Below are 24,857 nucleotides of genomic sequence, written 5' to 3'. Positions count from 1 at the left end.
CTTGGATAGGGCGGCCGGTCGAATCGTGCCTAGGGGCGGCGCCATAAATAAGTCCGCCACTGCCTTGAAGTGATGGTCCATATCAGCGTAAAGCAAGTCACACATATGCCATCCAAAAATGCAGAATGCAACACTCTTCAGTGTGTGCACAAGGGATTCTCTACAGTGCATAATCCAGAGACATGCTCTCAACATTATTCTGATATGCTCTGAATTAATGGTGGGCTCACAGTAGGCAAAAGGTAAGTCTTGATATCAGAGAATACGCAATACATCGGAGAGAAATCGGAAGTGTTAGAGACCACAGCTTCACGGTTCCTTGTGTTTGAAATAACGAATGTTGCAATGTGTTGTTTCAAGGTATATTTCACGTTTTTTTAGACATAAAAGCGGAAAACAATACATCAAGTATACTGAGAAAAATCCGGAGAACGGACAGCGGTATATTGTACAAATATACGGAATCCTCTTGCTTACTATAGAAATCAGTACGGAGCATACGTTATCCGTATGCTACATAGGCACTGCCCTTAGATGTTACATCATGCCGTTGCAGGATGTCTGACACCTAACAGTTTTCCGTATATCACATGCATATACTTACGTTACCATCGTCAGCTATATGTTATATACGTCCATTTGTATGTGAGATCCTGACCGCTTATATTGTTTCATACGGAAAGTACGTACAGATGGAACACTTATACAGAAAATATTATAAAACATGCGTTTTCAGTTATACGTTTGCTGCACGTTAAGTCCAAAAACTACAGGATTTATTATGTAACATAGATTTTATGTACACTACATACATTTTTTCTTAATGTGTATGTCACGTTTTTTAGTTGTAAATGTGTAAAACAATACATCACAGCATTGCTGAAGTCTGCATTTTTGGATGACGAATGTGTGAATTGCTTAACGCTGATATGGACCGCCACTGCAAGGTTTGTCATATTTGGAAATAACACGTATTGAAATGTAACTTTTCTATGCCTTTGGAGGGTTCTAGCTCTGAAACTATGTACTTTTGCCCACAGATCCATATGAACTTCTTTGCGCTTATTTTAATGTAAGGGATCACCTTTTACAGTTTGTGGGTATAGTTCATTAACATCCTCTATAAGGTCTTTGAATTAGTGACGTACGCAGAATGTCATCAAAGGAGTTCAAACTCTGAATCTCATATTATTTCAGGAAATGAGTAATTTTATATATACTTCTTTAATAATAATAATAATAATAATAATAATAATAATAATAATAATAATAATAATAATAATAATAATAATAATAATAATAATAATAATAATAATAAGTCTATCTGTGTGTCTTTCCGTCATCTGTTCTTCGCGAAAAGAAGGCAGTCACCTAGAGGCATCAAATTTTGTACATAGATTAATCATCACCAGATCTAATCACATGCGAAGCCGTTTTTCCCATTTGCACCTCAGGGGAGGATTATCAGGGATGAAAATATGTAGAAAAATATATTAAGGTTTTTCGCCTTTTCTAAGAACGCTTTACCTGTATGGAATTAATGTTGCATACAGTTATTCGAGCTTACATAACAGCAGAGAATAAATATCCAGGCAATGGAATAAAGTCATTTTTCTTCCTGTCTTTTTAACTGGGTTATGAATTAGACGACGGATGCTTACAGTTACCAATATATGGATCGCTTAGATGCCAAGTAGCCTAAATCCAAAATTGAAATTCCACGAGTGAAATTTAATGTTCAAATGTCTCAGCGTTCAAATGTCTCGGCTACAAAAACCATAACTTTGTAGTTTATAGTTTTATAATTTGCAGTTTACAAAAATATTTTAGAAAAGGTACCCATCTATAGAAGTGAACGAAAATGTTAGTCCTTTTTTCATTGTTTGGAGTAACTTGGTATCCAAGCAGCCCATATAAGAGAACGTGTGTTTGTGTGTCATCAGATTTCTATACAGAAAAGTCATCTAGAGTTACCAAATCTTTACACAGATAAATCTTCAACAGATCTAAGAGCGTACGAAGCCATTTTTACATTCTTGACTATACGGGGGAATTAGGGGGCCAAATGTTCTGGGAGTTCAAAAAGTATAGAGTAGCTCCTAAAGTTAGACAAATCAAATTACACAACTGTGTTGCAAGTTGCATAATCAGTTCGTGCTAAGAATGGACACGTCTGCCAGCATCGTAATCCTAGGTTACAAATTTCCCCTAGATGGGTCTCCTCCAACGCACTCATTAATATATATTTTTATATAATTAACGATAATGAGGGAATTTTAAATTATCTTGGCCCGAAGAAAATACCGTTGCTTGATTTGCAGAATATCCAAATACATACTTTATTTAATTCGGAAACATGAGAGATAAAATTACTTAGATATTTTAACCACATAATGGTCTTCTGCTTAAATTACATTTGCTATGATATTCAAATTAATGGTTTCAGGTAATACCACTGGAAACTCCTTGAACCCACTACCCTATTTCCTAAATATCTTATAAACTAATTATTATACCACTACGCCAAAATGTCTGAATAACCGCTACCAACAAGTAACTAAAAAAGAACAACTGGCTGATAACATTCTGTTGGATTAAAAAAAAAAAAAACTACCGTGTGTGTTCGAAAAGTCCCTCCTTTGAATTCCTACGGTTAACATAACATTTTTTTCTTTTTCTAATCTTGCTGAAGGGAGTTAAAACTTGAATCCCCTTTGCGTACCACACTGCAATAATTTATCTATTTGAACAAACAATTGAATGAAAAAAGCTTAACAAATGATTAACGATATTCCATCCTGTATGAGAAATATTTGTTTCATCAAATTTGGAAATTCTAACTTTCAAACGATAAAAATTAGATACACCACACTTTTAAACCCACGTTTACATAACGCATCAAAACTCTTAAAGGGGGTTGATAAATATTTCCCAGCTTCCCAACGATCATTCCCCAAACGTAATACGTAATTGTTTTATGGATAGCAAATGTGTTGTGTCAAGACCTTACCTTGCCTATCAGAGGAAGTGAGAGGTGGTCATATTTCTCTTTTCCGCTCTACTTGTTTACTAGTCTAATTACGTCTTTGGTAAGTCACATACGCCCCACTAGCAGGCGCAGTAAATGCATTTCATGAAAAGGTTTCCGTTCGTGCAAGTGTTTAGTTACCGTAAATCTTTTTGAAATAACGAACAGATAGAGTCTTGAGTTGCGTGTTTACTTTGTAGCGTGTACTCATATTTGAGTGTCAGAAAGCTGCCGGTTGTGGCGCTGAGATCAGTAACTTAAACCTTAAAAAAAGGAAGAAGAAGAAGAAGAGATTCACCATTCTTTTCCTGGAAGTAGAAAACAAGATATATTGTATGTGGTTTTCTGTTATAATTTAGGATACAAAAGTTATTTCCGTTTTTGTAATTTACATTAAAAACATGCCTGTTGTGATATTGCCGGTTTGTATGAATGTTTTTCGCTTTAGGATGTTGGTAAGTTTGTCTTCCACAGTCTACAAGGGAAAAAAAGAAAACGTTTAGTAGTACGACCACTTTTTAAATAAAAAAAATCAGGACATCATAAGAAAAAAGACATATTAAGAAATCGAATAATAATTTTTAAAGGTGAAAACGCCCATTAGCTATTAGATGAGAATCAATAGTGCCAAGCATGGGCGCCCGATGGGGGTGCAGCCGACCCGCCCCCCAGCTCACAAAAACAAATTTCTTAAAAGATTTTCTTAATAGAAATAAAAAAAAATACCAAACTTAATATAGCAACCAGAATGGGAACCGGTCAAAACCCCCACAGCCAAAACCCCCACACTCAAGAAATGTCAAAACGCCCACACGATCGGTCATAACCCCCACACAAATGGACAAATCCCCCAAACGCACGAACGGTCAAAACCCCCACAGCCAAAACCCCCACACTCAAGAAATGTCAAAACGTCCACACGATCGGTCATAACCCCCACACAAATGGACAAATCCCCCAAACGCACGAACGGTCAAAACCCCCACAGCCAAAACCCCACACTCAAGAAATGTCAAAACGCCCACACAATCGGTCAAAACCCCCACACAAATGGACAAAACAGCCACACATAGCAACGGTCACAATCCCCACATAAATGGACAAAACCCCCACACAAATGGACAAAACTCTCACACAATCGGTCAAATCTCCCACACTCTGAAATGATCCTGGTTGTATGTCTTGCCCTTGTACTTTTTAATAACATTTTTTATTCCACTTAAACCGATGTTGCAACTATTCTTCTTGCACTGTTTTGTAATGACAGAAACACTAAGGTGGGCGTCGTAAAGAGCCGCAACAAAGACGTGCAATCACGGTATTTTCAGAGTGTGGGGGATTTGTCCGATTGTGTGGGGGTTTTGTCCATTTGTGTGGGGGTTTTGTCCATTTATGTGGAGATTGTGACCGTTGCTATGTGTGGGAGTTTTGTCCATTTGTGTGGGGGTTTTGACCGATCGTGTGGGCGTTTTGACATTTCTTGAGTGTGGGGGTTTTGGCTGTGGGGATTTTGACCGTTCGTGCGTTTGGGGGAATTGTCCATTTGTGTGGGGGTTATGACCGATCGTGTGGGCGTTTTGACATTTCTTGAGTGTGGGGGTTTTGGCTGTGGGGGTTTTGACCGTTCGTGCGTTTGGGGGATTTGTCCATTTGTGTGGGGGTTATGACCGATCGTGTGGGCGTTTTGACATTTCTTGAGTGTGGGGGTTTTGACCTAGACCCAAAGGTGCCCCCTCGAAAATTTTCTTCGCGTGCCCATGGTACTAAAGGGTTTGTGCTGGACAAAAGAAAATGATCTAAAAAAAAAAGTGGGACAAATTCTGCTTTTGGCGGGCCAGATTTTTTTTCTAAAAATTGATACTTGTTTTGCTAAATATCGCCTGACTTCGGTTTGGCTAGGTTAGGTATTTCACGGGAAGTTGAACTTTATAATTACCTTACCTTCAAGGTTTACATAGATAGGCAATGGCTTTTTTTTTTCTTGAACTCAGTTTTGGCTCTCCTCGGTAATATTTCGTGTTCGTCCATTACACACATTGCATTTCTATTTTATTCACTTCACAGATTACTCACACTTTAATTACCCTTCCATAACTTGTTTTTCTTGTAAACATTCTTTTTTTTTTACCTAGTTTTGGCCCCCGTAATGCAGAATTAACCCAAAAAAATGTGTGGGGAGCTTTTCGGGAGTTTATCCAATTTTCTCCCACTTTCTTCACTTAATCATTTCGGGATATTTATTATCATTGTCGTCTCTCTTAGCTTTGAAGCATAATCGTTGGACGTTAAATTCAAAGAGTAATGAATAAATTCTGGTAGAACAGTAGAGGTTTTTCCGAAACTTAAATGTGTGGGATATAGATAGCAACTGTTATCCATTAAGGCGTTAACGGGACTGAATAATCGATCGATTAATGAACTCGGCGAGAATAATCGATCTAGCTATCTATCGCAAAAAGCAAAATTCGAAATTTTGCCAACATGTGTAGGATATAGTTAATTACCGTTAATGTCACCGTTATCCGTAAAACTTAACGGATAGATAGGAAACTTGGCCGGGTGCAGATTTACTGTACGGATCCACAAGTTTGTAAAATTTACCGAACAAATTTGTAATTATGTTATAATAGACTAATGTATAAATAAACTAAATATATTCTGTTCGTATCTGTGAGATGCGTATCTACATAAAAATACATCGAATCTGTTATGCATGGATTCGCCCATAAGGTAACTGGTAAACACAGTATACAAAGTGAAATTCCTGAAGTCAATGTGATAAATCGTAACACGCAACTATAGAAATGTCCGATAGTTAAGAGATCCACATAATTGTGAAATTTACGTTAGTAACATGTTACGTTACTTTAGAACACAAATATGTAAGCAATGAAAATATATTGTGATTTTACTTATAACGTCCTTAGTAACGTACACATACATAACTCCACACCTAAGGTAAGTAACTTTATGCCACATACAGAGTTTAGCGCTATCATCGTTTATGTGTATACTCTTTTTTGCTGACACGCCTGCTCCCTGCTGACGCTCGGGTCCCCCTGCTGCTCTTCTGCTCTGACTCGGTTAGATAACATTCGTGTTTTTTACTGGCCACCTTGTATAAGTTGGTTAGTGTCTTTTGCACAATAATTCTGAACTGAAGCCCTTCTAAAGTGAATCTGTACAAAGGAATACAAGTCTATACACCAGAAGTGATTGCTGAATATGCAGAGAGTCGATTTAATGAAAAAGAAGTCCATTTGCAATGAATTTATGAATGGATACGTACAATAAATCTGCAATCGGCCGAAATAATTCTTCTAACCTTTTTTTGCAAAAAAAGAAAGAAAAAAAGAAAAGAAAAAAGAAAAAAACAGAATTCAGTGATTTGGGATGATAGGGACTGTGTATCATTGAAAATTTGGAATTACCTATAGGGAATATACTCTGCAGGTTTACTACATGGATCCATAGTATAAGTAGTAGTAGTAGAAAAAGGAGGAGGGGGAGGAATAGCAGTAGCAACGGGTTAGAAGCCCCTCAGGGGTTTGTTGGATTCTGTTCTCGACATAAAATTGGCAAATTAAAGACTTCCCCAAGTTTTTCCGCACATTTTACAATATGTGGATCCGTATAGTAAAACTGCACCTCTTGTACATTTATTGAGAGTGGAAAAGAACTTCTTAAAGCAATTTCCTGTAGTTGAAGTATAAATTTAATCCCTAAAAGGAAACGGGTGAAACTTCACCCAGATGAAAATTATTTCTTTTGCTGCAAACTGGCAACACTGTGTTGACCTTAGTTCTCCATGTTATGTTTTTCCCTTGGTAGTATCCGTATCTTTATGATCGTGGTGGAAATTGTTTCAACTGCTTTCTGTTTACGCTGTATAGCCTACGTAATTGTTGGGTGAATTTTCATCCATGTTGCCTTCCACGTGACTTTCTCCAGTGAGTTATTTGTGGAGATCATTGGGATGTTATTTGCAAACAATGAATCCCTTAAGACCTGTAGATGTTTCCTCACCAGCTTGAAGGTGAACAGTTGAAATTCTCTGTTGATAAGCATTAGCATTTTTCTACAAATTATTTTTTTATTCAACTTTTATACAGTTATAAAATTTAATACGTCAGAAATATAAGTATTATACAAAAATGTTTTATATTTCTGTATTTAATTTTTCACCATTTTACTTGATTCTAATACGTGAAAATATATTCTTAATTACTTCATAAATTCTCATGCAAATACCCCAAATATACAGCATAATGTAACATTTATGAGTCATGGGCGAAAATTCACCCATGTTTCCTTTGGCGTATGTAAAAAAATATGTTTCCTTTTAAGGATTAAAGAATAAATTTAATTTTCCAAATCAAAAATTGTCATGTAGAGATTAATATACTTTCGTTCATCTGTTTCGATAATTTTAAAGAAGTGGTAGTTACTGGTAAATACAATAATTGATCAATATCGATTTCAGTTTTTCATTTGCAGCACAATGTATCTATTAAGCTTATTAGTGAATGTACTAAGGTTATGCAAAATACCGCTGCTAATGCACTTTTGTTCACGATAGTACATTTCCTTCCCATGAATGGGCCCGAACAAAGATGCTTCACACTTAGACTTACATCATAGGGAATTTTGAGGCGATGCCTTCTTTTATTTTCCAGTTGGAAATCCTAATTCTAATAAATAAATAAATAAATAAATAAATAGGAATCAAGACAAACTATATACATACCTGGTTAACATTTTAAATCAAATTCAGATAGCAAAAATAAGATTTTCTTTAATATTTAATTTTGGAAGCTTCTTAAAACCGTAGCTACTTCTGTTAGATCATTAGCTAATTTTAGTTCGTTCAAATGAGATAGCATAGAATAACTTTCTCATTTAAATATTATTAAAAAGTCTCTACTAACCTTGAAGTTTCTAGACTTATTTATTTCTGGACGGAAATTATTTGCCATTATCTTAATTTTGATATTGCCTTCAAGGCTCTCTCTCTCACGAACACATATCTAGGTCTACGATACCACACAAAACAAGTTTTAACTTGTTCGCGCAAAGTAACTTAACTTTCGCGATGATCAGTGTTGTTATCAAACCTAACAGTAGTGCCAGACTAAAGTTACGAAACTCGTGGATACACTTTAAGAATAACTAATATGTACAGAGTTATGTTAAATTTATAGAGTGACGTAGGGACAATTATGGCAGGTAAACATCCCAAAATAACATCTTTGTTTATTTTTGACAAATACTATAAGAATTCTAAGTTTCTTCTATATTATTTGCACGAATTAAGAGAAATCTTATATTTAATTTTTGAATTCTCAACTGCCAGTGTTGCTCCAACCTTTGTGAATTATGTTAAAGTGTCCTGGCTTCTATTACATTTGCATTGCACTGATAGTTGGGTAATCATTATATAGACCTGTTCTTGTCTTTTAAAATTATATTTTTAAATGTTTTATATTTCTACCATATTTATAAGAAAGTTATGAATAAAATCTCAGATAATAAAAAGGATTGTTATATATATATATATATATATATATATATATATATATATATATATATATATATATATATATATATATATATATATATATATATATATTTGTTCTACAAAAGAATAATTTTAACTGAAAATTCACAAATAAACTTTAAAACTCTTAGGATTCAATTAATGTCCCTGCATATTTTGGAAAATGTAAATAGCCTATATTGTCAGCTACATTATGAGACTTGCTAAAGGTACAACGTAACTAACTACTTCTCAGTCAATAAATGAGTCCGTCTCTATTGAGAAAAGTACATCTTTACACCAAAAACCCTCTTGTACATTTTCTCTGGCATTCATATTTTCTACTATAAATGGTTCATGTCTATTTAGAATATGCTGTGAAAAAAGTGATAAAGAATTTTTAAAATACATGTTCTAAAAGAGGTTAAAGGAATTCAAGTATGTTTTTTTTTTTTTTTTTTTTCAAGAATGAAATATCTCATTACAAGAAGATAAACTTGGCATATGAACTTCTCATTAAAAATACTCAACTTGTGTTTCATCATTTTTCGAAAATTCCACTGATAAAAAAAGGAAAAGGGGAAATTTTCTGTCTTACAAATTTCGACTCTTTATTGTAAAACTGCCAAATGTAAAGATTCACTTAAGTTAGAGAAATAGATTTTGGTATTAAACTCTTAATTAAATAGAAGAGAAAATGTGTTTCGATAATTCAGCTTCTAATAGGGAAATTGAATAATTTCTATAATATTCGAATTTCCGATTCTCTGTTCAGGAAAACTTTATGTGACTAATCGTTAAAGTTCGAGGCAAGAAGTTTGACACATAAACTTCTAATTGAAATTAATCGAAAACGTCTTTCAGCCGTTTCAAAATTTCGGCTTCTACAGGGAACACTTTCCAGTATTAAAATTTTCGATTTTTTTTTAATTTAAAAAACGCTTAATACAAGTATTCGCTTAAGGTGGAGGCGTGAAATTTGATATATAAACAAATAATAAAAAATGAGTACACGTGTTCCAGCCATTTCGACGATTCAGCTTTTTTTTTTTAAAAAAAATACGAAATGAGGGACAACTTTTACGATATTTAAATTTCTGGTTTTATATTCATTCCCTTGTTCTTTCCGTGTGGACACTTCTATTTGTTCTATTATATACATTCGTCGTTTGCTTTAGTAAACATGTTTAAATAAGCCCTAACTGTTGAACTGCATTTGAGGAAGAACAGGAAGTTGTTTGTGGGAGCTCCCATTCCACACACACCCTCGTGTGGGTACATTCTTATTTCCCCTTCAAACAAAGTGTAATAGATTTATGTAAAGTCAAGTACAACTTAAAAACTAGAAGCTTTCACAAGAAATGGACTGGTGGAATCTTTTAACCATCTGAAGTCTATTTTCCAGCACTCCTGCAATCGATGGTTATATAGTGCGTCAAAAATAACTACAATTAGAAAGTATGTAAGTTGTGCTATTATTCCTTTTCTAATAGCAAAAGTCGCTTAGGGTACAATATAATGAAACAGTAAGATTAATAAAATTAATTTTGATCTGAGCAATTAACAAAGACATCACATACTCATATGCCGAATCATTATGGTGGGGCTGTAATTATTATATTCTGCTCACAGTATTGCACACAATTCCAAAAACATCCTCGGGTGACTGTAAATTGTATTAAGGCATTCTGAGGATGTTCATTGTGCATCCTTTTCATGGCTTAATATGTCAAGGATGTCCAGAATTAATCTCGTGGCGGATAATTATGGGATGTTATGTGTTTCATCAGATGTGTGCAATATATTGACAAGTTAAAAATGGCCAAGGAATACAAGAAATCAGAAGAGCAGTGGCTTAGTGGTGGAGAGCTCACCTACGATGCTAGAAATTCCTGGTTTGATCCTAGGTCAAGCGAAATTGTGGTGGACAACATCGTGTCCGTGAGTTTTCTCAGAGTTTTCCTCCATAAATTCTTTCATAATAATTCACTTTCAAGATTACTAATAACACTCCAACTGACCAAAGCAGTATATTTATTTTAGATTATATATGTTTCGTTCGTGATGCAGAAACATTGGCATTACATAAGAGCAATGAAATACCATTAGAAATCTTCAAACTGTGCACATGAAGAAGAATGAGAGAAATTAGCTGAAAGTCTTTTATTACATACCAGGGTTCCTACTATTTCTATTTCCCTGACTTCTCCCTGACCTTTGGCAGGAAAATCCCTGACTTTTATGACAGGTGTCGGATGACATTAACATACAAATAAGGAATAAATTATATATGAATTTTCATATTAAATTTATATATATATATATATATATATATATATATATATATATATATATATAGGGTCATGGCACTATATATCGAACACTTAAGGACATTCCTATGAATATTTAATCATTATTTTCTATAAATGAGGAACAGGGAATTCTTTGAGCGATAAAATTGTAGAGGTGTTATTTATTTGTTGAAACCAGCCCATTATGACAATTATGATTAACAATTTTGAAATTTAAAGAACATATAAATAGCAAAGTTGTACTACTTTTTATATCGAATGAGTTGTGCTATATATCGATCAATGAGTTTTTAATTATCGAACAGAATATTTTATATATTGAACAGCGGGGGTTTAAATCTCGAACAGAATATTTTATTTTTAAAGACGTTAACTTTAAGGATATTATGGATATAGTTTCATTGTAAACACATTGCAATAATTCTAAAATATAAACTAAGATAGCAGACGCAAACAGAAGTACATATTAAAATGTTCTAAGCTACAAAATATTTGTTTCATGTCGTTACTCTTCAGCACAGAGAGGAGCATCTTACGTTAATCATTTTTGTTGCCTTTCTTCTTCTTCAGTTCTTCCCGGTATTCCTCGGAAGATATTGCATACATTTTCTTCAGTCTAAATTGATGGGGTTTCTCCGTGGCTTCTGGAAGTTTGAGAAACTCTTTGAAAAATCATCACTACTATTTGAGGAAGGCGAGCATAAAAATCCCGAAGCAATCTCATTTTGATGCAATAATTTTGACTTATGAATATTTACTCTAGTTTTCGAAATGACGGCACCTAGAAGATCCTTCTTGGGTGAAGATGCGTACATATTTAAGCGTTCATTATTCCATGAGAATTCGTCATTATCACTTTATTACTCTTCGTTTTCCTCTTCTAACACTGGATTATTTTTTGTTTACTTTTTAACAGCCAATTTAGTTCCATGTGTCAGATTGTACCGGGTTTTAACACTTTCCAATAAGCATCCAAATCTGAATCACCATCACTTTGTTCCTCTTCGTCACCTCTTAGCTTGTTACGAAACATATTAAGAACACGAGGATGCATGAATTCTTCCAGATCATCAAGCACGAACTTCAGTTTCTGATGAGGAGTAGGGAACAGTTGTTGAAAAGATGAAGGGGTGCTCAGCTCACTCTCTTGCTGTGGTTTTCCAGTACATACCGGCAACACACTTGCTATAGTCCACAGCAGCAGGACTCAATGGATAAAGACAACACTTACGAAATGCACATCTCACAATTTCTGGTTTGACGGAACTATCCCAAACTTTCTTCAATTGGGTGCAAAATTTACCTTCGTTATCGATGCTCCGAGAGTTTTGATTTTCTCGCCCTAAAGAGCATTCTTCAATGTTCGTTTCAAGAGTCATACGGCTACGTCTGCTGATTGCAAAAGATGAGTGGCGTTGGAGAAAAGACAATACACCAGTATTCGATGATCGTGGCAAGATCCACTGACTTGAAGTGATAGATCATTCCTGTGCCCATAAAGAAAGAGAATAACAGGAAGTGCGATTTTCTCAGTCTCTAGGAACGGACTAAACCGTTGGTGGTAAGTCAAAAAATGTTGGTCGTCTTCATTCAGCTGGTTTCAGTTTTCTCGTAGATTCATAGCTCTGGCACATTATTCTCCATAATTTGTTTAAGTCGTATGTTTCTGTAGATGATCATGGTTTGGGCGCAATGCCCGTCAACACAAAAATTGCCAAGTACTATTATGCCCTCTTTTTCTTTAGATGTTAGTGTAATTTGAAGCTGTTTTCTCACATCAGGATACTTTCCTAAAACCATGTGGAACAGAAAGTTTGTTTAGTCTGCGTTGAGGATCCTTCTTGGGTCTTTCATGATTGCACTTAATCCCTGAGATTCAAGATAGCTCGAAAGTTCAGCAAACCAACCGCGTATTCTCTCTTCCAAAACCGCAGCCCTACCCTTGCTAATAGTTTCAGCCTTCTTCTGAGATAGGCAAAGATATCGTCCCATAAAACACCTGAACCAAATTTTCCCTGATCTTCCATGTTTGAGCGATGTGCTTCTTCCTAAAGACTGTACAATTTCCTGAACAGTGTCCAGTAAATTACTTTTCTTAAACGGAAATCCCCTCGTTGCCATGTTCAGAAATTCCCTCTTCTTCTTGTGCGCTAAGGAACGGCTTCCGGTCAAGAGCAATCTCAGTCTTCTAACGCCCAGATAATTTATCATTTAATGTTGTTATAGGAGCCAGGAAGGTTCTCGATGCCTCCCTTTGGGACATCACACCGGACCTCACCTGCTAAACAGTTTGTTAAGGCAGATAACAAATACTGGAATGGTTTCATTTTATGCCAGGTTTGATTCTGGCTTTGGTGACACCTTACTTGTTCGGATTCTTAATTTTGCCCATTGTCAAGTTCTGAGCAGTAGTTAAAGATACTCAACAAAAAATGTAAACAATTATTTATGATTAACTTCAACTGTGTTTACTAGTCTATATATTGAGGAGAAGAGCCCGGGTCAAAAGTCTGAAATAATGCGATTAGCACGACGTAAGACCTCGATTAGATAACTCTCTGTGACGAAACATTATTAAAATGGTAAATCTAAAAATTTCTTTATAACGGTTTGAACCCAAGAACTCTCAGATACAAGGTGAATGGCTTACAGTTCAGTGTAAAACTCGGTATTGAGTGCAAAAGAAATCAACAACTTAGTTAAATTAATATTTAAATCACCAATAGCCCTTCCAATTACAATAATGTTCGACACTAAAGAACACTTTACCTTAAAGGAACCTCTTTTATCGAACGGCATTTCGATATTACGAAATGGGTCTCGAATATCGAACACTATTTTCTTTTCCCTTCAAATAAGACGATAGCTGAAAAGTAACATTATAACAAACAAATATACATATATTGATATTAACACATCGTATTATTAAAAGGATACGTTATAATGACACATGGGGAAAAGGATTATTACTGCGGTGGTGCACCTTACAAAAAATATAACGATTTCTACAATCTCCCACCAAAACCACAGACTAGGAAACTTTCCCGCGTTAGCTAATATCGAAACGTATCGACCTATTGATTTTTTTTAAGGCGAGGTTTGGAAAGGTGTGTTCACAAATTTCAGATAGTACGCGAAGATTTTGGTATTCTTATTTCTTAACGAAATGACCAAGGTGTTCGATATTTAGAGGGCGTTCGATATTTACTGCCATTACCTTATATATATATATAATATTAAAATAAATATACTGCTTTGGTCAGTTGGAATTTTATTAGTAATCTTGAATTTTCCAAAGCTACAATGAATAATTTACAAATTCACTTTCATTAAACATACCTCTCCTTTAGTCTAAACGACATAATTGTGGGACGTAAAACTAAAAATTTCAGTTCGTATTATTCATTTCATGAATTAGAGTAGCTAATCCTAAAGAGAAAACAACCTCATATTGCGAAACCATAATACGTACACTAATTGATTGCATGTTGCCTTTCTCCGAAGAAAAGAAATGCCTGATCCCAGTTCGGATACCCAGTAACCAGAATATCATATTCTTGTAAAGTCATTTCTCAAGTTAGTAAGTAAGCTTCCCAGTTGAAGATAAATGCTCTCGTGCCACAGTGGCAGGGCGAAACGGGTGAGAAAGAACAAGGGGTGGTGGTTGGCTTTTTAAACTGGTCACATGAATCTGAATTTGTAATAACGCAGCGACCACGCACAACCTTAAACATCACGCAAGTCTATACAACAACTTATCTTCGCAAACACCCACGTGTCTGCCCTTGGACTTCTTTCCATTTAAAGTATTTCTTCCCCGTGGTGGCTACTTAAGTCCACGTGGACTTTCAACTTTCCAGCCCTCTCCAAGTATTAATGATCCGCACATATCTGAGGAAGGAAAATTTGATAGCAGTAGCCACGTACATGTTTCTTTTTTAAGGAAAGGGTGAAAGAAAACATTCATAACTTTGAAGATAGTCATGGACATTATCATTATCAATAATTTATACTCTCTTTTACGTTACGGAACCGTGGTCAAAACTAGGTTTCTTTATGTTTTCGTCTACTGTAATTATGGCGCAGGCAAAAGAAAGTGTCAGCTATTTTATCATTTTTAACTTTTTTTCTAATTAATAATAAAAGTAGCGTAGTCACGTGTGCAACATGTGAAGAAGTTTGGTTTGTCAGGAGGTATACATTTGAGTTGATTTTGAGTTTAGCATCCCGTTCAACAGCAAGATTATATGAGACGTGGACCTACTGATTAACGTGGAATCCGAATCACATGAGCTTCCGCCGGGGATCTGATCCGAGTCTTTCACGTCAAAGGCACGTACACTAACCGCTTAGGCACGAAGGAGCTCTCAGGAAGTATACAACGTGAAAATTCAAGTTTGAATTTTTGTATTTCCCTCATCCTCTATCTCTGAGCATTACACTAACTTGCTAATCTCAACAACACTGTGGATCTCTATCAAGTAAGGATGATACCCATAATTACTTGCTGTGGCTTCGCGTAGCGTAGTCAGTAAAGCTCTCGCCTTCAATGTGAGCGGTCCAGGGTTCGATTCCAGATGGGGCGCGGTCGAAAGAATGTAAAAAGCTTTTTCAGGCCAGCCATCCTGAATGAGGTTTCCTGGGTTTTCTTCATTCACACCAGGCAAATGGTGCCTAACGTATAGGTCCCGGAAGCTTCCCTTTCCCCGGATAGTGTGTTCGCCGATGGACGTCATCCCTCAACCTTGACGGGCTAACATGGCCATAGATGCCGCAAACCCAGAAATCTAAAATCCTAAACTCGTAACTACTTCGATAGGAATACATCGGAAATGATTTTCAATTGTCCAAGTTTTGGGGTCAACTGGGTGGATCACGTCCATGAATGATCTCGATTCTTAACTTTTGACGCTCTACATCCAAGGGCGTCGATCCTGGGGGGCGGACCCCCCGATGCTCATGTGGGCTTCTATGTATTTTTATGAATATGTATTCTTTATCGTTATGTGTATTTTTATGAATATACAATATTTGGCACAATTTGAATTCAATCTGTCTTTAACTCCTCATATATGTCTTCTTATACCCTTGTCAGCGACCAAACATACATCTGAATTCCCCCCCCCCCCGAAAGTTACAGAGATATCGGAACCCTTGTGTATATTCTGGCCAAAATTGATGGTGATCCATCAAGTAGCTCTTGAGGTTTTGTATCTCCTGGACGGACACACGGACAGAATAAATATAGAGAATTTTTTGGTAAAATAAGCTTCTTAAAATAAAAGAAAAGAAAAATCACACTCTTCATTCTATCTGTTTTAGTAGCAGTGGCATATTTAAGGGGGGGCTTCCGGACTTAAGCCCCGAAATCTTACTTACTATAATAAAGTAAATGAAATATCTTGCAGAATTTTTGCATTTTCAAGCAATCCGCCCCCGAAAGTTACCAAGCCCCCTGAAACAAAATCGTAAATACGCCACTGCGTAGCGGTGACAAAATATTTCTTACAAAATGAAGTTTACTTAAAAAAAAAAAAGAAAGAAATTTCTTATTGTTGAGAAAAGTTCATGTTAGTCTGACACTCCAAGTACTGAGTGTTTCTAAAACTCTACATCTGATTTCAAAGTGTTATATCTTGAAAACGGTCAATTGTTTTTGATTGAATGAAGTAACTACAATTCGAAGAAGGTAGAATATCCAAGTTTCGTTTTGTTGTCGGGAGATATCAGTAGCGTGCAGAGCGATGTATGCTAGTTTGCTAGTGACATTTCCCGCCAACCATCAGCCAACTCATGAACCCCGGTTAGTGTTTAAGGTACAGAAAAAGTTCAATTATCGAATTAGTGTTTACCGTGATGTGTGCCGGAGGAAGCCACATTGAACATTTGTTAACTGAAAACTTAATGTAACTGTAGTTGTTTTGAATTAAGTAACTAAGTTGTATTTTTAAAGCCAATATAGCACTGCTATATCAAATTATATGTGTGTGAAAGTATAGTAAAATCGCTCAAACCATCCCCAGGCGGCTACAAAGGAAGCGGAACACAATTGAAGGAAACCACGTGTTTCTTTGTTACATGGGAGGGATAATTCAACATGTCCTTCCAGTTGAGGGTGGCCTGCCAGTTGACCTGCTGAAAAAGAAAGCGATGTTGCAATTTTCATCCTCTTGCTTACTGATTCTTCAGTAGTCTTCGCAGAAAGACAGATTTATCTAGTTTTTTCGTTACTTTTGTTTTCATTGCGTCGTCCTTCTTCCGTCTCCTTTAGCTTGAAGGGCGTAATTCTGGGGCGTTCAACTGAAATATTTCATTTAATTTGAATTCGTTGTAATGAAGAGAAAAAAAAGAAATCAATCATTAGTTTCATGATATGTGCTAATATTACTCTTAAATATAGCATATTGTTAATATTATGTAACTTCCATAACGATAACGCTTGTACGAACCAAACATGTTTAGTTCGCCCCTGTTCTTCCCCCCGCAAGGCAGTGCCGCAGAAGCCTGATGAGAAAAAAAATACAATCTATCTTTGCCGCTCAGAGAAATCCGTCCTTGACCGCCCCTGTCCATACTATTATACTGAATTCCTTTAATGATTGTTGTGTTTTATTATTATTATTATTATTATTATTATTATTATTATTATTATTATTATTATTATTATTATTATTATTATATAATGTATCCATCGATAATAAAAGTTTAACGATGGCAACAACGTATTACTTCGACACCGAACACGTGCCGTTTATGGCTTATTTGGAGTATTATTTATGAGGGCGGTTAGGGTAAATTTTCTGCTTGAGTACAAAGGAAGCCGGTTGGGGACCGATAGAACGTCTCGACTATAATATGAGTATGAATTTTAATATTATTATTTACTGAGCTGCAGGCATACCATTAAATATGATAATCTATTTTCAAGTTTTGAAATGGCATGAAACTTTAGATACATCCTGTAGTATCCTGATTAACCTTTTACTAATAATTTCCTGGACCTGAGTTTATTAATTTATTTACTGCCCCCCCCCCCCGAAAAAAAAAGATTGGGAAGATACCGGGTGTAGCAATTTTATTCCTTCTTGCTTCTGTAAGATTAAAAAAAAGTTTCGAAATGTTTGGATTAGGTACTAAATTGACCATGACTTAATTAATTACACTAGCCAACAGTGAAAATGTAACTGGAATGAAATAAATGTTTTTTTTTTTTTTAACTATATCGACCACGCTGATAACGAAAACGGCAATGAAAAACTCGAATTACCTCTCGTTCCCAAGTTAGAGGGGGTGCATTTAATTATAAGTATTATATTTTATTAACATTCGTTGTAAATCCTTTCACATATAGACTTCGAAATCCTGTTGATGGTAGAAATAGTGATTAAGTTTCTTACAGGCAACCATAGCTAGACCCTATGTGTATTTTGTCGCTATTTTTAGCCTGGACTTGTATCAACAAGGGGGAGTGGAAGGGGAATAGGCAGGGAGGAGCGGAGTATGTTTCGTTTGAGCGTAGTTTCAGTCTGTTACAAGCTGTGTTCTGCTCTTGTGCTGGAAGTACGTGTTATTGAAGTATAGTTAGTGCATGTGGTCATTGTAATTCTTGTGATTCAATATGCCTCGCAAATGCGTAAACAGTGCTGACAATTTTTGCTACATTTGCGGAGAGGCGACATTGAAATGGCGAAGGAGGCCAATAACGCCATAGTATATGTTAAAAAGGCGTACAAACTGTACTTTGGATGTAAAATAGGGGACCAGTACAAGTCCTGGTCTCCTCATGTATGTTGCTTATCTTGTGTCTCGAGTCTTCGTTCGTGGTGGAAATGTAAAGGATCTTCCATGGACTTTTCTATAGCCATGATCTGGCGAAAACTATCAAACCACGTGCATGATTGTTACTTTTGTATGACAACTCCATTAACTCATGGTATTTCTAAGAAGAAAAAGTCTTCCTTGACATACCCTAACATACCGTTGGCCATCTGACTAGTGCCTCACGGAGACGGACTGCCTGTTCTTGTCCCACCTGTCTTTGTTCAAGTGCCAACAAACTTTTTAGAAAATAAGAGGGCAGAAAACTATAAGGATCTTGTGGCAAATCTTCTGCATTGCTACGATAGATTACGGTGCAACACGTCCTTAAAGTTACATTTCTTAGATTCCCACTTTTACTTCTTTCTTGACAACTGTGGTGTTGTAAGCGACGGTCCATGTGAATGCGCACCAGATTGGCGTCATTTCCGTAGATTGTTGGAATCTCATGCTCGTAGATCGGCCGCACGATCTGCTCCTGAAAATACTTCGAATTTATTTTGCAGTTCTTCGCCACCCTACGAATCTTCAGTTTACCTCGGTAACAGTAGCCAGTAACGACCATGAACCTTTTGAGAAGGATTCTTTACAGACACGGACCCAGCTTCTGAAGTTCTTGACGCATTTCTCTCGATATATGGTGGCTCTCGGCTTGCCGCAGTCAGAAAGGTAAATCCATGCTTCATCGAGCGTTACGACGTACATCCACCTTTGTTTTGCCAGATGCCGTTCAATACAGCTTCCGGGCGTTACACTTTCGTTCCTTTTGGTAGGCATCCGTGAGAAGATGGCCGAGAGCTTTCATGACTTTTTCCAGCTTGAGTTGATGGTGTAACGTCCGGCTCACAGTCCCCAAAGACACGTCAAGACGATTAGCCATACACCTTTGTGTTGGATTTTCTTGCATTGCCATTTTGCGAAATTTCTTCTGCATGGTGAAGGTGGCCTTGATGCATTCCCGCTTCCTAGACAACTTCGTTGGTGATCCAAATGGTGGAGCTTCGTTGTCCTTGTACTTTTTAATAATATTTTTTATTCCACTTAAACTGATGTTGCAAACATTCTTCTTGCACTGTTTTCTAATGACAGAAACACTAAAGTGGGCGTCATGAAGAGCCGCAACATAGCCTTCCCAAAACCGGCTTAGTTTAAGCGGCATTTTGATCACAGAGCGGAAACCTACACACTTGGAAACAAATTTAACACAACACTCACAACAATGGTCCTGTTCTGTGCGTTATTGTCATCCGCGCGGAAAAACAACTCCGTTCCCAGGAAGCCACTGCACAACACTGCAGGACGCCATGAGCCAGGTCGGGTGAGTCCATTCTGCCCGGGAGGGGGAAGGAACGAAATCGGCCAAACGTAGGCTGAACAACCTCTGTAGTTCTGCAGAAATATCGAATTCGATTCTTATATCACCGTACTTTTTCTTTCCTATCGTCATGCAATAATAATAATAATAATAATAATAATAATAATAATAATAATAATAATAATAATAATAATAATAATAATAGACCCTAATAATAATAATAATAATAATAATAATAATAATAAGGAAGTACTATTAGAGATCAAATATATTTGCTCTATATTTATAGGGAAAATCTTTTTAAGATATCAATCTTAAAAATCACAAGATAAATTTTCATTGTAACCTCCCAATTTCTTGTCCTGAATTAACCACTGTCATATGACATTTAACCTACTCATCACGAGGATACAAGGCGAAAATATTTATTTTTAAAACGATTTGTTTATATTATTATTGTTATTATTATTCAGGTTGACTGCCAAGGTGATTTGAGGGTACTGGTCCCAGGAGGCCATAAATTTCTTCTTACCTTTGGCTCAATTATGGATAGTCATGTCACATTTTTGTCGCGATATTTTGCTTCTCCCGAAAATGTACCAATGAGAGCCGAGCACCATATGTCATGCCCATGGTTTCACAGTAATTTGTGATAATTAGCATCATATATGATGTTCAAGAACCTGATTAGGTTAGTAATTTGTGAAATCAAGCATGAGCATCATATATGGTGCTCATGACCCCACAGAAAAATAAGGTGAGCACCATATATGATGCTCATGGCAGTCAACCTGTTATAAGTAATAAAAATATTATTATACGATAAGTAATATAAACTAAATATTACAAGTTTAAATATGATAAACGTGGAATCAAGTTCCGTTGAAGTCTTCCCAAAACTATTTCTGGCAACGCTGCTATTCCAATCTAGTGTGTAAATTTATGACATTTTAAAGTATAATTTCTGGCTGCTTAGAACTCAAAATGAAAAACATTTACTCGTCTTCTCAGTAATATAGTTATATTCGGGGGTAAAAGTGAGGTGGAACGCAGGGAGACGCCGTCACCCTCTTTTACAAAATATCTGTGGTGTCTGCCACTTTCTAAGAAAATTACAATGGACAAAGATAGGTAAGGGGGGCGCCGTGACGTCATGCGTCGCCCTACCCTTTCAGATCCAGTTTTATCCCTTGTTATATTTATTTACATAACATTGAGGAAGTTTATTTTATTCCTGTTCACAGTTTGTGGCGAAGTGGAAGCGTTGGATATCCTCCTGGACGCCGGCGCAGATCCTTCGACTCCAGATATCCATGGTGGTTATCCCATTCATTATGCAGCCCAGATGTGTGGACCAAACTCGGAGATGGGGAACGATGTTAGGGTTGGCCTCAATGTGTTGCGTAAACTTCTTGCTCGGGGTGTTGAAGTCAATGTTACAGATCAAGATGGCCGACAGCCAATTCTTTGGGCAGCAAGTGCAGGTTAGTACGAAGATTTTTCACTGGCATTTCTTCATTAACAACAAAAATGTACCACAAACTCTGTGAACAGCAGTCAAGAGTCATTCTATTATAAAATAAATTTAGATTCACATTGATTTTTTTTTTTTTTTTTTAAGATTTGTAAACTATGCTATGCATAAGTATCGGAAGTCTTTATAGAATGGCTATGTCGTCCGTCAGCCCGTCGATAGGTATCAGAGCAAACACGGTAAGAGATATCGAGAAATGGCTTTTTGTAATCGATTCCGATTCCCCAAAATAGATTCCATGTCATCCGTTAAGCCTCTATTTAAACAGAAAGTGGTTCAAATTAGATATTTCCGGATTCAGCGTTTATCGCCATAGAACAAGAACGGTAACATGTAGCGAGAATCAGTTCTCTGCATTCGATTCAGGGTCTCTAGGGAATACATAATCACAACTAACAACACTCTACCAAAAACAGAAGTGATTGAAATTTACTACTAGTCCGGTTTCAAAACTTATTTCTATGGAGCAAAAACGTTAAGAAATAGTGGTCGAAGTGAGACGGTATGCGGTGGTATGCCATACTGCCTCTGGTTTTCCAGTGATGAAGGCATACCGTCTCTGGTTTTTCAGTGATAAAGACACCTTCACTGGAGAGTAGATGATAAATAATCCATTAATATACACTTTTAATAAATCCATTTTTATACACAGTAATTGACGAATAGCTTTTGCACGCAAAAAGATTTTATTTCTTATGTAGAAATAATTTCAAAGTTGACAACACAGACATTTTAATCTTTTTCCTACCTTTTGTTTTTAAAATGAGATGTCTTCGAAGAAGTTCATCTATTATATACTTTGATGTCATATTGAATTGTTTCTTTATTATATGTGGGTCTTCTTGTCATAATGAATATAAATGTGTATTGAGAATGAGCGAATTTAGGGTTGTCTGCTGTGAGGGCGGATCTTCCGGAGTTTGGATATCCCTCGGTCGAGTAGGGATGCGGGAGTTTTCCCGCAGGAAATTGTTAATATAAAAACTCGGTTTTTGAGAATGTTTGTGTTTAATTCTCTATAATACATCATACGGGAATATTTTTATTTTTTTTTTCAGAAAATTATTGGTGAGGGATCAAAGTCTTCCAACCATGTCGTAACCCCCCCCCCTCTTCCGTAACTACAGAGAGGCTCTCCAATAGTTTTCGGTCATTATGTAAATAGAAATGCAATATTTTAGGCAACATACCCTCATTGTATTTCAACATTTAGATAACCGGTATGTCGAGTTAAAATCGTAATAAAACATACCGCCTCTGCTTCTTCCCCCACTGTGAACACTGGTAAGAGATATTGATAAGTCGTTTCCTGCAGTTGATTCAGCGTAGAAAGAAGAGGTTTCATCTCCTCCGTTAACCATCCATACAAACCGAAAGTAGTATAAATCAACCATTTCTAGTTTCAGCGTTTATCGCCATAGAAAGAAAATGCTAACAGATAGCGACTAATTTATGCTGTTGTTGTTGCAATCGATTCAACGTCTCACGAGAACATACCATCCTCAACCTACAACACGCCACCGAAACCAAAGTGATTGAAATTTACTAATGCTTCCAGTTTCAATACTTATTTCCATAGAGCAAAAACGGTAATAGATAGCGAATCGGGGCTTTCGGTATCGATTTAGCGTCTGAGGAACAGGTTCTAACTTAGATCTTATCTCTCTACTTCAACTAGAAGTTATACATACTAGTTCACGTTTCAGTATTGTATTCGCATAGTTTGGAATTCTACCGTAAATTCACACTCTCTTGTTAAAAAAAAATGATTAAAATAACTGATACTAAAGTTTCTGGCGATTTAGTGCCCTATATTCTCTTAGACTTGATACTTTATTTTGTTAAAGGCAGACTGTCATGAATTTTAATTGAAATAGGTCTTAACGTCCCACGTAGTGGGGTTTTCGTTATCATGGAATGGCATGTCCTCAAGTTGAGGATCGAGGAGAAGGCCTCTGGATATAAAAGTTAGCTGCGAATATATTGAATAAGCAGTCGCGAACAGACGACAAGGGTGATCCTCCATCTTGAGGTTTGGCAGGAGGTTAACAACCTCATCCTACAAAAAAGGCACTTCTTCAGAAACATTCATAGAAACCTAGGATTAGGACTGACCTCAGTAAAATGAAATGAACATAATACAGTATGCGGCAAAACAAACAGTACTGAAATCACATCGTTGACATTTATTTATTTATTGTACAACATAATGAAACAAAAGAAAGATTGGCAAATGGATGTCAAGTAAATGTTACTCAACACATATTGTAAATTTACAAGGAATCATTCCTGTACATCATGTGTTCAAAATGTTGAACATTATGTCGCACATATTCTTCATAGCGGTCCTGTAGATCGATGAACATGTTAGTGAACACGGTTTGTTGGAATGACAAAGCAAATGACCGAATCTTTTCTCTTAACTCCGGTATAGTGGTAGGAAGTTATCTGTTCGGAAAATTGCTTCCTTTAGCATACCCCGTATTTAGGCATCTGGAGTCATGAGGTGAGGGGAGCGGGAAGGATATGGAAAATCCGTTCCACAGGAATTCAAGCGATGCCCAAACTCTTGTGAGCAGAAGAGTAAGTGACTCACTTGCAGTGTGCGCAATAGTTTCATCTTGCTGCATCCATTGTTGTTATAACGACAGATTTTTCGTGCGGTAAAAGCCGCACAAATCATGCAAGACAGAGTCAATAATCAACTGTCGATTGATGTGGCGATCAACGTACATATGGCTTTTCATCACTGAACCATATGTTACTGATGAAATCTTCATCTTCATATGCCATAGCTAACACTCTAGAGCAATACAGTAGACTTCCACGCTAATCTCCTGCAGTGGGACGCTGCCCCATACCGTATGAGCAGAAATATTGCTCGCCAATAAGTACCTCCTCCTCTGTTGTGAGTAACATTATTTTCGCACCAACTGCTCACTACGCTAGTCCACACACAACTAGCACACATGTGGCACTCACAGCTCATACCACATAGCATCTGAGCGCCACCCGTACGCAAATTTCAGTACTGTTTGTTTTTCCGCATACTGTATTTGGAACATTATAAGTCTCTATAAGGTAGGCACCTTAAAATCAATAACATGGGAGTTAGGAAATGATTTTTTTTTTCAGTTTAACGTTCCATGATTACGCCCGTTAGGCTAAGGGAGGCGGATGATTAGGGCAAGTGCATAATGATAGAATAATTGATGGAATGAGAATGTGGGAGGAAATGGGAGTATCCCGAGAGAACTCATGGGCACGATGCTGGGATTTAAAATAAGAATGTTAAATAATTTGTAAAATTCTTC

The 24,857-nt window shown here is 36.5% G+C and overlaps 1 protein-coding gene across 1 annotated transcript in view; it reads left to right on the top strand.

The window, feature by feature from the left end:
* The window catches only part of LOC145664019 (uncharacterized), a 223,370-nt gene that overhangs the window by 129,428 nt on the left and 69,085 nt on the right, over positions 1-24,857 (top strand). The window contains exon 4 of the mRNA XM_081730310.1: positions 21,254-21,493. Coding sequence (XP_081586436.1) covers positions 21,254-21,493 — 240 coding nt within the window. The remainder of the gene's footprint in view (positions 1-21,253; positions 21,494-24,857) is intronic.

Source organism: Thermobia domestica, chromosome 11 (genome assembly GCF_964235325.1).
Source record: "Thermobia domestica chromosome 11, izTheDome1.hap1.1, whole genome shotgun sequence".
Taxonomy (NCBI): Eukaryota; Metazoa; Arthropoda; class Insecta; order Zygentoma; family Lepismatidae; genus Thermobia; species Thermobia domestica.
Note: the sequence above shows the minus strand (reverse complement) of the source record. Positions and strands in the feature narration are given on the sequence as shown.